General features: G+C 32.8%; 1 protein-coding gene across 5 annotated transcripts in view; it reads right to left on the reverse strand.

Annotated features, from left to right (window-relative positions):
* Nucleotides 1-18888, reverse strand: part of LOC114327295 (protein peste-like) — a 547602-nt gene that overhangs the window by 206699 nt on the left and 322015 nt on the right. The window contains exon 1 of one of the 5 annotated variants that reach the window (XM_028275867.2): nucleotides 1068-1217. The exons of the other annotated variants lie outside the window; for them this stretch is intronic. Within the exon in view, the coding sequence (XP_028131668.2) occupies nucleotides 1068-1106 (39 nt within the window). The 5' untranslated portion in view covers nucleotides 1107-1217. Of the gene's footprint in view, nucleotides 1-1067; nucleotides 1218-18888 lie in introns of those variants that run through there. 5 annotated transcript variants of the gene reach the window in all.

Below are 18888 nucleotides of genomic sequence, written 5' to 3' on the forward strand. Positions count from 1 at the left end.
TCTTCATCTTCGTATGTAACTTGAACACTATATAATTCGTATGACATTTATAATGTTCAGGCCATCAATGACAATGATCCAGATCGTCGAATGAAGTTTCGCGAAATAATGCAATATGATAAGAGCAAAGCCTTTTACTGTTTGAGATTTTTGGTGTTTGTAATAATTTTTAAGTTATCTTGAAATAGAAGCATACTTTTAATAAAATATTTTAAATTTTTAATTACATAAGTTGTTCAAAATGACATCTTAACACATTTATGCATGCTTAAAAACAGTCATTGAATATTACTTACACTACGAAGCATTTGTAAATTAACACTTCAAAATACACTTTGTATTCTATTTTTCATCTCATCTCTTCTTGTTGGAGGCATTTTATAACCTTCGTTCTTAAAGTAACCCAAAAAAATCGGTTCAGTTTATTAAATTCCGGTAATCTGGGTGGCCACGCTACTGGTCCAAGGAAAAAGAAAATATCTCGAAAACTAATAAATTTAGACATAGGGAATGTTGTACAAATTAAAGTACGGTAATGGTATTTTTAGATAGTGATATAAAATACAGGGCGTTCCATTTAAAATTACTGACAAAATAATGTACTTGCGTTTTGACTCACCCTGTATTCAATATAAAAAAAATAGCAATATGAATCATTTATGAAAATTTTAACAAAAAATAAAAAATATGGCATCAATAAACCATTGCTGTTGTGCTTATTTTTATTTATACAGGGAGTTGAACTTGTTACGATTCATATAAAATTGGTTATAACTTTGTAAATATTCTGTATAACATATCAAACGTTTATATTTTTGTAATGGAGAAGTTAAAAAAATTTCAAATATAAAATAAAATACAGGGTGTTTTATTTAAAGTTTGCTTTGCCACTATGTTATCGAACACCCTGTAATATTCTATCTAATTTTGTAATGTGAAGCTCAAAGTAAGCTACATTTGTCATTAACTTTTATCGCTATCTATTACTATAACGTATCTACGAAGCTTCACCCCACTAATCAATCACCTTGTATACAAAATAAAATAAATTTCATCTCTATAGTTACCGTAAACTTATTCTTCATGGGGGTATGTAACTTAAACATCACAAACACTTGTCACTGTACTATCTGCTCCAGACAAAAGAACGATTGAAATTAAAGAGTTAGACTGGCTGACTAATCTAATATATTCCTTAATTGTAATTTTAAAATTCGCCCATTATGAAACGATTCAAGTCTAACTACTTATTTTTTGCCTGTTCAGAATAACATCAAATATAATGTTATTACGACTATAATATTTAAATGATAAAAGCTTCGAAGATTTATAGGATTAATAACAAGAACTGTATCTAAATATAAATTTTATTTTACTACACTAAGAAAAAGTAGTGTGTGTGCATTAAATTAAAATATAAAATATATTGTATTGATGTTTTCCCGACTGCAGAGGAGCAGCGCCTGTTAGGTTTTAAAAGAATGTGTGAAAGTCTTCATAATATGATTCTCGAATAAAATTCGAAATTTGACTACGTTTATCAGAATGCTAGGTCTGGTCGAATCTTCTCTATGAAGTTGAGACGTGGACCCCCAAAACATCAACCATAAATAAATTTGAGACCTTTGAAATGTACCGGAGGATCATAAAAACTTCATTGACATCGCATAACACAAACGAATAGTAACCAAGATCCAAAAAAGAAAATTAAAATGGTATGGACACATTAACAGAATGTACTAAGGAAGACTACCAAAGCAGGTGATGGAATCAAAAAGATATGGTAAAAGAAGGAAAGGGAGGCCAAGGAAAAGATGGATCGATCAGATTATAGAAATTGGACAGGAAAAAGGAAAAACACATCAGCAAATAAAAGAGTTAGCAAAGGACCGCAAGAAATGGAAGATATGGATAGAGGATGAATAAAACCTCCGATGCCCCTTAGGGGCATAAGGAGTTTCGAGAAAGAAGAAAAGAAAAGTACGTGTGTGCCGACCAAAGATGCTGCTAGCCGAACTTTCCATCAAACAGTTGCGGCAACAGTTACAGAAACGGGATGAAGACAGCAGTGGGGCCTAGAAAACCCTGCAAACACGACTCGAGGGTGTCCTCAGGATAACGGAGATGACCCAGAGACGTTCCACTTCGTCAACAACGTCTACCAAAAATAATGGGAAATTTGAAACAGTTTTTCAAATGATTGATGAAACTTCTAGAAAATTCGGAAGTGTTTCTCAAAAGATTGATGAAACTTCTATAAAAAGCAACGAGAAATTTGAAAGTGTTTCTCAAGTAATTATACAGTTTGTAGATAGAACACCGAGAAATTCTAAAAAGTTTCTAGAACATTTGATAAGATACAGAAAAGTGAAAACGACAGTACAGAAATGCTAGAAGAGAAGATCAAAGAATTAGAGAGCATCATAACTGATACAAAAGTGCAACCATCAGTTAATGCAGTAGCTTTAGATCCTGTAGCGAAAGATGAAACATCGAGAGACGAAACGTCGCATCATATGAGATTTAAATTACCACCTGTTGATGGAAAGTCTTCTTGGTCCATATACCTTAGACAATTTGAAGCTATTGCGACCGCCAATCATTGGACCAAACAAGAAAAGCCTGATTCCTTGACTGCTGCTCTACGAGGTAATGCTGCAGATATAATAAGGTCAGTTCCTAAGGGCCAAGAAAAATGTTACCAGACCTTGTTCACTAGTCTAGTTAAACGCCATGGAGATGCCAATCTACAACAAGTACACAAAGCACAACTGCGAAGTAGAAGTCAACCAGCAAGTGAGAATCAAGCAAGAATATGAAGAAGATGTGGCTCGTGTGGTGAAGTTGGCTTATCCGGAGGTGCCAGACAGCGTTTTAGAAGAAATTTCGGTAGATACCTTCGTCAATGGGTTGAAAGAGAGTGATCTACAGAAAGCATTACGACTAGAAAGACCGAAAGTTTTAGATGAAGCACTTGCTATTGCCTTGGAATACAAAGCAGCTAGCCAAACAATCGAGTACTAACCGTGGAAAAAGGTGATCAGAGAAAAGATGAACGTTTGGAGGAAATGGTACGGAGAGTGATTCGTGATACGAGGCCGAAGAGACGTGTGAAGAGGGCTGGAAGAGTTCGTTCAAATCCAGATGCTTCCTCGATAAGGCCATGCAGTGAAAGTTGTAATCACTGGCTAAAAGTAGAGAAACAACTTTGCCCTGTGAGACGAACCACTGTCGTTAATGAGCAATGACAGCCTCAACAGTTACAAGACGCCCAAGGATATGATCTATGTATAAAGAGAGTATTGGATTTGATGCGTCGAGGTGAGAGACCTAGGTGGCAGAACATTAGTGCATGTAGTCCAGAAGTCAAGGCCTACTGGAGCCAATGTTATTGCCTGGTACTAAAAGATGATCTTCTGTACAGAACCTTTGAGAGTGATGATGGTACAGAATCTAGCTTCAGTTGATTGTACCTAAAAGTAAAATGTCGGAAGTATTGCGTCAGTTGCATGACGGTGCATCAAGTCAACACTTTGGTATTACGAGGACTCTACAAAAGGTTCGAGAACGGTTCTATTGGGTGCACTGTAAAGGTGCTGTAAGAAGATGGTGCTGTGGGCATCCAGTAATGATCCAGTTGGTAAAAAGAAAGCACCCATGAGACAGTACAACGTTGGTAGTCCTATAAAAAAAGTAGCAATTAACATTGCAGGTCCATTTCCAGAAATCGATGCTGCAAATAAATACATCCTGCTAGCCATGGATTATTTTACGAAATGGACCGAGGCTTATGCATTACCAAATCAACAAGCTGCTACCGCTGCAGAGGTATTTGTTAAATAATTCTTCAGCCGATTTGGTATTTTTTTGGAGATCCACTCCGGCCAAGGACGAAATTTTGAGTCAGCCCTTTTCCAAAACGTTTGTAAATTGAATGATGTCAATAAGACCAAAACGATACCACTGCATCCTCAATCAGATGGAATGGTCGAGAGGATGAACCGAACGATGGGTGCACGATGGAAGCACTTGTTCAAAGTTGTATCTGAACATCAGCAAGATTGAGACCATCACATTCATCATAATGGCCTACCGCTCGGCTATGAGTGAAACTACAAGTCAGACACCAACATGCCTAATGTTGGGTTGTGAAGTTCGTTTGCCCTGCGACCTAGAGTTTGGCTGCAGACCTTCCGAGGAACATGTTGTAGGTGAAGAATACGTCGACCGCCTGAAGTTACGAATGAACAACATTCATGAACTTGCCCGTCAACACATCCTAATAGCCAGTGATACGATGAAAGATCAATATGATTCTCGATACAAGAATAAAAGCTTCGAAGTAGGTGATCTTGTCTGACTTTATAATCCACTACGTCGTCGAGGCTTGTGTCCTAAACTGCACAGACAATGGGAAGTTCTGTATGAAGTTAAGAAGAAAACAAATGACATAATATACAGAACTAAGAAGCTGCCAAACGGTAAACCAAAAGTTATTCACATAAATCGTCTTGCACCATATGCTGGCTCAAATGAAACAGAAGAAGCACGAGTCCTCCAACAGGAGATGAAAGATGCCACACAGCCAAGTTTTAAGGAATTTATGTCAAATTACGCAGAGAGTGCTAGATTCGGCGTTACCACAGAAGTTCAGCAAGATCTGTTTATTGTTCCGGAAAACGTGTCTTTAGCACATTGTGTTGCCCAAGACCTCGAGATGACCAAAGGAATCTCGACCGTATTCAATAGAAGGTCCGGCCGTCTAGACGAGTTAAAAAATCAGCAGCCTAAAATTGGAAGAGTACTGCGATTAGAAGATGGTATTTGCTGTATATGGTAAATTCGCGGTGTGCAGGTACTTGGAGGGGATACGAGAAACTATCATGCGCGAATAGCGGAAAAATATTGCAACTTTCTTAAATAATTCATATTGTCAATTGAAATATTCAAATTGACGTATATTTCATACCTACTCTCATTGTAGAAGAAAAATTATATATTGCTCCACAATATTGATATGATATGCAATTATTTAGTCCAGAAAGCCACTGCGCATCCGCTAGGAAAATATTCTAATTCGGATTTTTTGCACAATCTTACTCAAAAAGGACCCCTTTTAACAAATTTGCATGTTGCCAGGACCAAAAGTTGGTCAACAATTTTTTAAACATTTTTTTTATCATAAAATTATTTTTTTTTTGCACGGAACAATTTTTTTTTAGGTTTTTTGGATCATTTCAAATAGAAAAGATGTTTTATGACTTTTCTCTAAAGTTGATAGTTTTTGACATATAAGCGATTAAAAATTGAAAAATTGCGAAATCCGCCATTTTTAACGCTCAAAAACTATATGAAAAAATGAAAATTTGAATGTTGCCAACATACCTAGATATTCTTTAAACATCTATTGATGAAATTCCGAAGAGTTTTTTGCAATACAATATTCAAAACTCCTTTGTTTTTTAATTGCTAATCAAGCGTGCCCGACACTATTTTCCACCGTTGCATGTGTATGCAGTATGGTACAAATGAAAGGATTAAATTCGTTATTTCGTAAACCGGGGACTTTAAGGAAAAATCCCGAAACACGTCGATTTTTATTTTTAAGTTATGATATTGTGACACATATGGTATACTAGTGACGTCATCCATCTGGGCGTGATGACGTAATCGATTTACATAATTTAAACATTTACATAATTATTTATACCAATAATTTAATTTTTTTGTAAATTTGCCAAATGATTTAATTTAATAAAAAAATTTTGGACACCCTGTATAGATAATTATGTACATATTTATATTACTGAATAGAGAATTGAAAACCTTTCAAATAAGCCAGCACACGACCCGTATTCTCATTTAAAAAAATCATCGATTACGTCATCACGCCCAGATGGATGACGTCACTAGTATACTATATATGCCACAATATCATAACTTAAAAATAAAAACCGACCTGTTTTGGAATTTTTCCTTAAAGTCACCGGTTTACGAAATAACGAATTTATTCCTTTCATTTGCACCATACTGTATACACGTGCAACGGAGGAAAATAATGTCGCGCAGGCTTGTTTAGCAATTAAAAAACAAAGGGGTGTTTGATATTGTATTGCAAAAAACTCTTCGGGATTTCATTAATCGATGTTTAAAGAATATCTACCTACATTGGCAACATTTAAATTTTCAGTTTTTCACATAGTTTTTGAGGGTTAAAAAGGCCGATTTCTCAGTTTTTCAATTTTTAATCGCTTATATGTCAAAAACTATCAACTTTAGAGAAAAGTCACTAAAGACCTTTTCTGTTTGGAATGATCCAAAAAACCTAAAAAAAATTTGTTTCGTGCAAAAAAAAATAATTTTAGGAAAAAAACAAAAAAAACCTTTAAAAAATGTTTTACCAACTTTTGGTCCTGCCAACATGCAAATTTGTTAACAGGGGTCCGTTTTGAGTAATATTGTGCAAAAAATCCGAATTAGAATATTTTTCCTAGCGGATGCGCAGTGGCTTTCGGGACAAAGGTAAATTTAATTAATTGTATTTTGCTTGCAGTACTGCATTTTAATAAATAATTTTATTTACTACATACAATTATTGTTTACGTTTTAATAATATAACCTGAATCTTATTTTTTCTTCTTATTATTTTTTTGGACTATGGCCTTGACAATTTTCCAGTAACTAGGACTAATATAATTGGCCAATATAATTAAAAGTGCTAAATATGTTGCTGAGCGTAGAAACCAGGCGTAGAAACATATTATGGCGTGATTTAATTAATCTGAAAAATAGTGTGTAATTATGACATCATGAATTTGGCTTTACCAAAAATAGACCATGCAGTAGGAAATCTGGATTGGAAAATTGTGAAAAGCACCCTTGAAGTGGTCTTCAGAGAAACTGGTGTACGAATTATGGTGCGTTGCATTAACCCGAACCTTCGGTACCCTTCAAAACAGTAGACTGTTATTTCTTCTTGAAGGGTGTATGCAGAGCTGTAGATTCCGCCATCCTGGGCCTCCATCTAGAGTTGCTGATCGGGACGCTCATATATTAAGAGGGTAGCAGTGTAACGAAATAGAACTCTTGACGGACTCCCGTATAACGGTTCACAACTCGAGAGTGTTATAAAGGCGCCATTTAAGGATCGAGGCGATGCTGGAGGCGTAAAGTGTGTTCGAGAATGTACCCCAGGTAGGCGTGACGAGCGAATGGCTAGAGATGAGCTTGGATGGTTCCAGAATAACCTATTTATTATATAAGGACGCGATTTTTAGGAGTAGTTAGTTATAAGCTAGAGTTTGTTACGTAAACTTGTATAAATAAATAAGTAAAGTCGTATATAAAATACGAACCTCTCGTTTTCTTTAACTGTAAGTTCGGTACAATATAAAATTGGTTATACGTATCATTAAACTATTAATATAATACTTTTATAATGCATCTCGCCTTGCCACCTCGACTCGTTTAGGAGTGCTTGAAAAAATTCTTCTTAGTGTACAAAACACAAAAAAGGAATCAACAGCCATCTTACCAAATTATTTACCTGAAAAAATTTAAGTGAGGAATGAATCCGGAAGGGTGTCGTTTTAAAATATACTGTCAGAAAGAAATTAGATAATGTAAACTTGGACAAAGTGTTCCGATTCACCAGGTTTGTGTGTGGGAAATTGCTTGGAAGAGTAGATATCATAAATAATAGTTGTTTACTTTCATGTTTGTTTTCTTAATTGTATTTAGATCATAAATATGTTTGTCTAATATATTCTACTGAAAAACACAATATTTCTTTCCAGCGTGAGCTTTTTCACGTAAATAGTTTTACATCGAATAAATAAGCAACTAATTGGACTTCGTAAGTCCTAGGTTTTCACCCAAATTGATCGGAAGTAGAACTGGAAGTCGATATTTGGACTCTTCGTGTAACTTTCAGTCGATTGACATATGATTTTTCACTAATTTTGAGTCATTCTTGCCAAACTGCCGGTCATAACTTTTTAACCAGAAATGCCATCAAAACGGGAACTAAATATTTAAGCTCAACTTTTCAGTACGCGATAATTGGTATATTACATGTACTATCGTTAACGCTCGTCGAATAATATATTGCTTGTGATATTTTGGCAACTTTAAAACAATTCTTCGAGTTGCAGATGTAAAATTGGCAGTACTAGACCAAATTTTTCACCTTTAATATCATCCTTGGGTTATAATATTTCTATCGATACCTCACTTGCCATTCTGTCTGGTCTAATGATAGAGGAAGTTGTATTTACAAAGTCCTTGGGACAGATAAACATGGATAATTCCAACACAACAGTTTGGTTCGGTGTGCTCATGACCAACTAGTGCGTCATGAAACAAAAATAAACAAAACACTTGTACTCGATTTAACATTAACAAAAAAATGGCTAAGTGGAATGTTCTTCAAAAACCGTTAGAATTGAATTGGTTAATGTGATAAGGATCATCAAAATATGTAGAAATCAATGGCAACTAAATAGACAGTATGAAGTAACTTTGAAGAATTGAAGAACAGTTTCACTGCGAGACAAGATCCCAAACCAAAAGCTATGACAAAGAACAGGAGAGACTGATGCAGTAGAAAGGGTAGCAACACTAAAATTGAACTGGGCAGGTCACGTGGCTAGAATGACAGATAATAGGATGGATAAAGCGGATACTGGAATGGAGACCAAGAGATGAGGCCTACCGAAGCAGAGGTCGTCCACCAACACCGATGATCTAAAACGTTGTCATGGGAATTGGATACAAGATTCACAAGATCGAAACATATGGAAAAACAGTGAAACTTGAGTGAATCGATATATTGTTTCAATAAAAATTTAATTGAAATAATACAGTGATGAGCGTGCTAATAACCGGCAAAATAACGCAAAAGATGGAAAACGTAATACGTTATGAATTAGAACGGGATTAAACTAGTAGAGGTGTAAAATTTTCAATAGGAACCTATAATGTCTACATTACATTACACAGTTTCCCACGTTTAGACGTCTGTGACAGAAGAAATTTATAAAATGCTCCTGTCGCAGTGACAATTGTCATACTCCTCCGATACGTCTAAAGGTGAGAAACTATGTAATGTAATGTAAATTTATCATAGACATATTAAGGGCAGACAAGGCATACTGAGCAAAAAAGCGTAACGCGGAAGCAGTCGATCGGTGGTCTACCTATCTCTTTTAACCAAGCGATCCCGCGCGTGCGACAGACAAAGATTGCTAGACCACTCAATCCTTAATATTGGCATTACAACTCGATGCATAGAGCGGTCCAAACCTTGCCTAATCTACTAGTAATTATATTTATGAAATTTATACGTTTCTATCGATAATTTTACACCTCTACTAGTTTCATATCTCATTATTTTACAATGTATTTTTCATCTTTTGCGTTATTTTGCCTGTTATTAGCGCGCTCATCACTGTATATCGATTCACTCAAGTTGACAAGAAATTAACTGCAGAAGATAGTAACGTTCTTTGGAGTGTCTGGCTGCACTGTTTTGTAGCCTCCTTTTCTTATCTTGTTTGGCTTTTAGCAGTTACGTCATCATACTGTCCCACTATTTAGTTCACATTATTTAATTGTAGGTGGTATCTCGCCAAATAGTCCAGAGAAATAAGGTTTTTCTCGTGACACATCCCCCTCCAGGCCGAAACCAAATTTTTTGAGTAGTATGGACATCTATATTATTAACCTATATGTTTCCTGCAGCTAATTTTGATGATATACATAGTTATAAACAAATGAAGATCGAAAAACGGTAAATTATCGCTTTTTTCGTCTATTACCAAAAAGTTAAGCACTTTAAACAAATTTGAGGGTAAGAAACTCATAAATCGTATAAAAAACTTCAATATGGCATTCGCTGAATATGTCCAACCTTATTGGTTGCTTAGAAAATTGCAAAATAAATCATAAATATTGAGTTTTTATAAATATTCGTAACTTAGGTAAAAATTAACTTAAAATCTTCTTATTACGCGGAATGTCGAGACTTCTTGTACTTAAATTATATTTTAAATTTCAAAGCAATTGGTCAAATAGTTTAAAAGTTATTTAATTTATTTTTCCCAAATTCATTTTTTTTGCAACACTATAAGTCAGAAAATTATCAGGTTACAATAATACTTCGGACAGTTTATGAAAGAAGAACATTTATATTATTACCTTAATTAAAAATAAATGACAAAAAATAATTTTAAACAGTGTAAAATTATTTTGCAAAAACATGTCCATTTTTTGTTTACTTAAAAACAATTAGAATAACTTTTTAACCGTTACCCGTAGAAAAATTATTTTTTCATATTTAGAAAGACTGAATTTTTATACACATTTAGAAAGAAAAACAACTGTTCTAGGACATTTAGGGACAAAGTTAGCCCCCCCATTTTTTTAATTCACATGTTATTGCAAAATTATTTTGCAATATCTATAATTACTTTTTGTCGTTTTTTTTTAAATTAAATTAATAATGTAAATTTTCTTCTTTCATAAACTATCCAAAATATTACTGTAACTTCATCATTTTCTGACTTACAGCGTTGCAAAAAAAATTAATTTTGGAAAAACAAATTAAATAACTTTTAAACTATTTGACCAATTGCTTTGGAATTTAGGGTGTAATTTAAGCACCATAAGTCTCAGCATTCCATGTAATAAGAAGGTTCTAAGTTAATTTTTACATAAGTTATGAATATTTATAAAAACTCAAAATTTATGATTTATTTGGCAATTTTCTAAGTAACCAATAAGGATAGACATATTCAGCGAACGCCATATTGAAGTTTTTTATACGGTTTATGAGTTTATTACTCTCAAATTTGTTTAAAATGCCCAATTTTTTAGTAAGAGACGAAAAAAGCGAAAATTTACCGTTTTTTGATCTTCATTTGTTTATAACTATGTATATCATCAAAATCGGCTGCAGGAAACATATAGGTTATTATTATAGATGACCATATTACTCGAAAAATTTGGTTTCAGCCTGGAGGGGGATGTGTCACCAACACGATATTTTTTTTCCTTATTTCTCTGAACTAAAATTCAAAAGTTTCTGAGTTGATAACTAAAAATTATTGCCGCAATAAAACAAACCGTTAAGTGGCAAATGAACTTAATATTCCTAAAAATAGAGTGTGCAATATAATCAACATAAAAAAAGATAAACAAAAAAGATATTATAAAAGTCAGTTTCCTCCAAAAGTAGTTTCTGATATCAGGAGAACCTTAGTAAAATTTTGCAAAAATGGTCGAAGGCATTCTCTAAAAATTTTATTTTTAATTTATTTTTATTTATTTATCACGTTGTCTAACACAATCTTACATACTTGTAGGGGAGTGCATATAGATTTTGACTTCGGAAAAAATCAAACAAGATAGAACTTTTTGTAATTTTATAAAGAAATGTTTAATAAACAACATATCAAAAAGTTCTACTCGAGAAGTGGGTAGAGATGGCGGTTTTTGACAAAACACCGGTTTTCGGTTATACCGGTTTTTTTTGCTTACGGTTTAACCTGGCGGTTATAACCGGCCAAAAAAACCGGTTTTTGGAAAAACCGGTTTTCGGTTTTTTTAATCCGATAAGTTACAAAGTTACATTTACAATACACTTTAGTTTGCGATACTCTATTCGACTTGATATCAATATGATCAAAATTAGTACTATCGAAAGAACATGTATTACTTTTAACACGTTTGTATATTTGTAGAATAGGTACATTTTAACTTATTTAATACTTCCTGTATGAGTGTATCGTTTTGAAAACGTAGCGAAATTCTTGGAGATTCGTATTCGTAATCAGTAATTCGATATTCATACTCATCATTCGATATTCATATCAGAGCATTATTTTTGGTAATCAGGAAAAGTCATTCACCCACTTTCAATGTCAAGAGTTAAGTGTGAAAAATAGATGATGTTTGCGTCTAATTCAACCAGATCACTTCTTATGTAAATATGATTACAAATACCTTTTCAAGGAAATATTATAATAAAACTTAATAATTGTTTCTGGCTGATGTGAGATTGCACTTTCAGTTTGCTTCTGTATTTTATAAAATAAAATAAAATTTGAATTATGGTTTTGTTTGGAATAATTACTTGAGAATAATAATTATGATTGGGATCCAAAATAATACCTAACCTAATCCTAATCACCGTTAAAACCTAATAACCGGTTTTTACTTTAAAAAGAAAAAACCGGTTATAACCGGGACCAAAAAAACAACCGGTGAAACCGGTTATTGCGAAGTAAAAAAACCGGTTTTAGGTTTAAACCGGTAGGTTTTTCCCATCCCTAGAAGTGGGTGCTTCATTTTTTATTAAACAAATGAACTACGAAATTTGATGTTTTTTAAATAATTTCGAAAATATAAATTTTAGAACAAAACTGACTTGACCATTGAAAAATTCAGAAAATTTTACAAAAAAAAACCTTATATAAAGAATTTTCTAAAATTAAATCTGTATCTTCTATAATTTTTTATTTATAACGCTAGTCACCCTTCTCACAAACATTGGCGCACTGTAAACTAGCGTACGGCGAAGTGCACGGTTGAGTTATTTTAGTGTAACTCTTTAACTAAGGGATCAAATGAAATTTTACGAATTGAACCTAAAAGAAGAATAATAAAGCTATCTTATGGTTATAATAAAAAGATATAAAATGTATGGGCATAAGTACGGTGGGGGCAGAAAATGAGCCTTACATGAATTTCGTTTAAAAATGATTTAAAAATGTGTAACTAATACAATTTTCATATGAAACCCTCAATTTTGCACAACTTACCTTGTAAGCATCGTACTAAATGATGTTTCATTTAAAAAGAAATCTCAAAAATTTAGTTCAAATGATATGCCGTCTTAAAAAATGTAATTTTTGAAATCTTCGTAGTTTTATAGAATTACCACCAATTTAAGACGGTATTACTCAACTTTAAACAGATCTATTACAGTTTTATAAGTGCTTTTTTAAATCTTATAACGTAATCTTTGAAATGCACTGAATTAGTTTACTTTAGAAATGAAATAAACTATTTCTTTTTGAGAAAATTAAGAAAGATAACAAAAATGTAATTCAAAAACCGAAAATTACCAGCTAAAAAAATGTTTATATAAAGTGAACAAAACTTTTTTCTGTAAAACTTACCTAAAACACATTTAATAATAAACTTTAACAATAATAAATGTTCAGCAAAAAAATTTTTTTAGCTCTTATTATACATTATGTCTGCGTAACTTGGAACCTATTGATAACTTTTTTATTATCAGTTTTACGAAAAAAAGTTATTCTCTATAAAATACTCTGCATCGTATATGATCTCAGATGCAATCATCAAATATCAAATTTAATGAATTTTATACTAGGTATGTCAAAAAATATGAATTTCACTCAAGAGTAAAGTATCGTTAAATTTCACAATATCGAAAACTGTTATTAAGAAAAGTTGTTTGGAATTAAAAAATTTGTTTTAGTGTTCAACTACATCCTCCTAATTCAAATATTGTGAATAATAAAGGCACTTAGCTCTTAAGAAAATGTATATTTTTTACATACCTCGTATACAATTAAAAAAGGTTAATATCTGACGGTTGTATCTTAGATTTTAGACCAGGGAGAACATTTTATGAAGAATAAGTTTTTTTCGTAAAAGTGATAATAAAATATTTATCATAATTGTAATAAAATGATGGTGACTATCCGTAATTTGAGAAAAAATTGAAAAAAATTTTTCGATTAGAATAATGTAATTGTATATTTAAACATAGTTTTTAGTTTCAAACAACTTTTCATAATAGCATTTTTTGATATTCTGAAATATAAAGGTACCCTTTAACGAAATTCATATTTTTGACATAACTCGTATAAAATTGATAAAATTTGATATCTGATGGTTGAGTTTAAGATTTATGACTATCCAGAGCATTTTATGAAGAATAACTTTTTTTCGTAAAATTGATAATAAAAAAGTTTTCCATGTCGTTCCTAGCTACGCAGACATATTGTATAAGAACTTCTGTATAAGAATTTTCAAATTGCAATGCCATATTCGGATTCAGTATAATCAAATACAAAATAGAAACATATTTGATCAAAGTAAAATGATGAATTTAACGATATTTTTAAAATTATTAATACAAAACAATTGTTATTGTTTAAACAATTAATAAACAATTAGCGGCCAAATCCGCGAGTAGAACTTTTCACTTTAACATGTATATAAACTAACAAAAAAAGTATAAGCTTGTTTGAATTTTTCCGAAACAATGCATGTTTTCGTTCTAATTGCACTCCGCTATTGGTCAATAGGCTTTTAAACGGACTTTATAGTTCCAGCATATCCCTCCTTCAGTGTGATATCTAAGTATAACAACAAACACGTGTAATTCACACTGATAATAACTATACTAGCATAACACACAAAAATACCGCCACACTTGCTTGCCTTCATGTATGTATGGGTGTCTAAATCAATGAGCGTTTGTAGCCTAATGGTGCGTAAAGGCGGTGGTCGCCAATAGACGCTCTAGGCTGCGTACAGCGTCACACCGTAGGAAAATTGTTCATTATCGTTACTTTTAATAAACTTTGAAGGACGAAAACTATCTTACAACTGAAAATAGTTAAAAAAAAAGTAATTCTAAAACAAATTCCAATTACGGGGTAAATTATTGAAGTGACCACCGACCTTGTCGTTTTTGTCTCCAATAGATGCCGTGGGCTGCGTACAGCGTGTATAGGACTTTTCATTCACAGTCATTTGTTTCGAGCTTCTGTCATGTGCCGTTTAATATTAAGATATTTACGTCATACGTCTTTGGTTTGTATCATTGTTACATAATACCAATAACGTATGAAGTAGATTTATTAATATTAGACGACACATGACAAAAGGTCGAAACAAATGACAATCGATGAAAAACCCTCTTGTAGATCATCGACTAACAGATTTCAAAACCCTGATGCCGCCGTATAGGAGCATAATAATATGTAAATATGTGGCTAGCCGTTAAGATGAAGGTACTATATTTGTGAACGTTCTTTACATAAGGATATGTGGGAAGTTTGGTGAGAGTAGTGTACTCATAGTAGGGGAGCCCAAGCGGGGATTTTTGCAGTAACTCGAGTGCGTCAGATTATCATATGGGGAGAAACCTGGTACCCTGTAGATGTACCTCCACCATATATTGGCTCTACACAGGGGCGTTCGTTAAGGGGGGAGGGGCGAAAAAAAATCTATCCTTAGAAAAACTCGAAATCGTCAGATTAAGACAAGGTAAGTTAAGTACATGCAAAACAGTGTACAGTAGAACCCCGCAAATCCGAACTAATTGGGGGGACAGCCTGTTCGGATTCTGAAAAGTTCGGATTATTCGAAAGTTAGCCTAAGAAGCTAACGAAGATGATTTTTAAAAGATTTGGACTGCCACCGATACCTTTATGAAACTTTATCCGCACGTTTATGCCTCCAATATTCTAAAGCTTAAAAATATTTAGATTTATGAAATAGATCACTGAAATATTAAATCGCTAACGCTAGTAGTTTTGTTTCGTCACGGGACATGGGGATTCGGCCATGTAAATGATTCATTTAATTTGTAATCTGGATATTGATTACACTATGTTTCTCATGTTTCTTATCTTTTTCAATGTTTTCGTTCATAGTACCTATACCATGGGAAATGTGTATTATGCACATTCCTTTATTGATTGTGTTTAAGTTTTTATAAGTATGTACTACGTATAAAGTATATAAAGTGTATAAAGTAAAGTATATAAAGTACGTATTTATTTTTAATAAATTTCACATGTCCAAATTCCTATTAATTTTACGTTGTTAAATTTTCTGGTTCTCTGTACATATAATAAGCATGTTTTTAAATATTTATTTTGAATTTTTAAAAAATTTTTCACTTTCTGTTGGTTCGGATTTGCCGAAAGTTCGGATTTGCGGGGTTCGGATTTGCGGGGTTCGGATTTGCGGGGTTCTACTGTATATTTAAAAAATCTGACGATTTGAGCGGGGCGTAAGGAAATGGGTGAGTCACAAAGTTTCACAAGAAAAAAGTGAACATTTCGCGAAATGAACAATAGATCTAAAAACTAAAAAATACATTCTTAATATTTGTCAAAATTTTATCGAATGATATCAAACACGATTCCCCACGGAGAGGGGTGGGGGGTAAATTTTAAATTTTAAATACGAATTCCGCGATATTTCGCGAAATTAACAGCAGATCGAAAAACTGAAAAATACACGTAGGTATTTAATATGTTTGAAAAATCTATCGAATGACACCAAATACGACCCCCCACGGAGGGGTGGGGTTACTTTAAAATTTTAAAGAGGAGCCCCATTTTTTGTTACAGATTCGGATTCCTTACGTAAAAATAAGTAACTTTTATTTGAAACATTTTTTCGAATGATGGATAAATATGACACTATAATCGGAAAAAACGATCGTTGGAAATAGAAAATTAAATTAAAAATGGAAAGTCCCCACTAAAATGGAAAACTTTACTTAACTTTTTTTTTGGTTTTAGAACATACTCTTCACAACCCAATAGGTCCCCAAAGCGCTCGAGTGACTGCACATTTAGCACACTTTCCTCCCCTACTATCATATTAGAATACCAGACAACAAAATTAAGATTTATTAAATTACTAGTATAGTTGTTATGATTTTCGTTCAGGTGCTGCCTCTTTCACGAGTTGTTTGGTAATTATAATTAGGAAACATACTAATATGTTTAAAAAAAATTAATTTAAATATGCAATGAGATAATCCTTTTGTTTTTTGTTTATAGTAATTATATAGTGTATATTTAGGATGTAACTATAGACAAAAGCAGGTAAAATATTTTCAAGCTCGAAAATCCCTCTAAAAAAGGCAAAAAAAAATGAATAGCACAATAAATATGAATGACTAGTTTATTTTTTAACCAGAAGGAGTAAACTAAAAAGACAGATTGACACCCAAGAAAATCACTAGAATAATAACTAAATACATCTTCTTTTTTGGTTGATCTAGTCGTCTCTCAACGGTAATCCATAAATATTATATTAAATTAATACGTCGTTAAAGAGTTCCAAAAACAACTGATTTTTATATAAAAGCAGACTAACAATCTAAAAATTAAAGGAATAACACAAAAAACACAAAAATCGTCGATATAACTTAATTAACCTATGAAATGTCACTAGTGTCAAAATTTGATTAATGTCATTTGCGTCAAAATTTTACAACAGTGGAGTAAACTTGCCTGCGGTTGGACCAATTACAAACATACAATACAGCGTGGTAAATTTGAATCACTCCTCTTGTTTAAAAAACAAACATTAGATCATCAGTCAGGATTATGATTATTTGACGATAGATGATAAGTACGAGTAAAGTGGCAAATCGACTTCTGTCTTTGATATGACAATGGGAACAATTATTAAACCTACTGACAGAGACAGAAAGGGCACTTACATCACTTAGCTCGTCAACCTCTGACTTATGGCCGATGACGTAATTCTATTGTTTAGATACTGTGAATAATAAGTTAAAGACAAATACATAATAAAAAAAACATTTAAGAAGACGCAAAAGGTATATATAACAAAGCGTTAATAATTCCCTTGAATGAGGTTATTACTTTGTATAGGGTCGTCGACACAAGAAAACCGCGTAACTCCAATTTTTACTTAAAATGAGATATTACTGCCATCCTTTAGAAAATCGCCTACTCTAACCATCCGACAAATAATATGTCATTTAAATGTAGATTTATAATTTTAAAATGTATATTAGAAAAGCAAGTATCCCTCTTGTCAAAAAATTATGTTAGTAAAACATGCAACTCCCGCTCATTTTCTGCTAAGTCACTTAAGTGATTATTGCCGTTGATTTGATTTGTTTTTTGGAGTGAAATAGAGGTTTTTAGTTCTAATTTTACAGCTGTAAGGAAGTAAGATAAGGTAAGTTGATTTGTGTAATATCTGTTTTTAGTACGATTTAAAAATAAAGTGATTTTTGTTGCTTTAAACTATCGCTGGGGTTACATGAACATGGTTTTCTATATTTTATTTTATGAACCCATGTTGGAGTTACATGTTTTTCTAATGTTCTATGTTACTTCTATTAAGACTCTCCTGATAAATTAATAAAAATGGAGTTACGAGTTTTTCTTGTGTTGACGACGATAAACTTTAGAATTCTCTATACGGAAAGAAACCATGGACTCTCACTGAAAGGATGTAAAAATAGACAAGGCGAAAATGGCGGGTTCGTTGGGAAAAATATTCCCATGAGATTTTTTTGCATAATCACATTCGTGAGAAATCCCAGAATAAGGTTCACGAAGTCGCCCACTTGAAAAGTGGTCCAATTTTTTTTTAACAATTTTTTTTCATCAATTTTTTTTTAGATTTTTTGGATCATTCTGGACTAAAAAGGTCTCTCATAATTTTTCTCTAAAGTTGATCGTATTCGAGTTATAAGCAATTTAAAATTTGAAAAACTCGAAAACGGCCATTTTTAAGACTTAATAACTCATTTAAAAATTATTACTATGAAAGTCAGAAAGTGACTAAATAAAAGCCCAAAGTCCACCTACACGATCCTGAAGAAATTTGTGTCATTAATTTATTACTAAGCTTCTATTTTTAATTAAAAACAACGAGCGGTTATATCGTATTGACGCGGCTGTAAACGTGAGTGCGAGTAAGATGCACAATTGGACTGCCGAAATGGCATTTCTCGCACTCAGCATTTACGGCCGCCCAACACTTGCATAACTCTTCTTCTTCTTCTTGCAGTACCGTCTCCAATCGGAGGTTGGCTACCATCAAAGTTAAGATCAGCAATCT

The sequence above is a fragment of the Diabrotica virgifera genome, chromosome 2, assembly GCF_917563875.1.
Source record: "Diabrotica virgifera virgifera chromosome 2, PGI_DIABVI_V3a".
Classification (NCBI taxonomy): Eukaryota; Metazoa; Arthropoda; class Insecta; order Coleoptera; family Chrysomelidae; genus Diabrotica; species Diabrotica virgifera.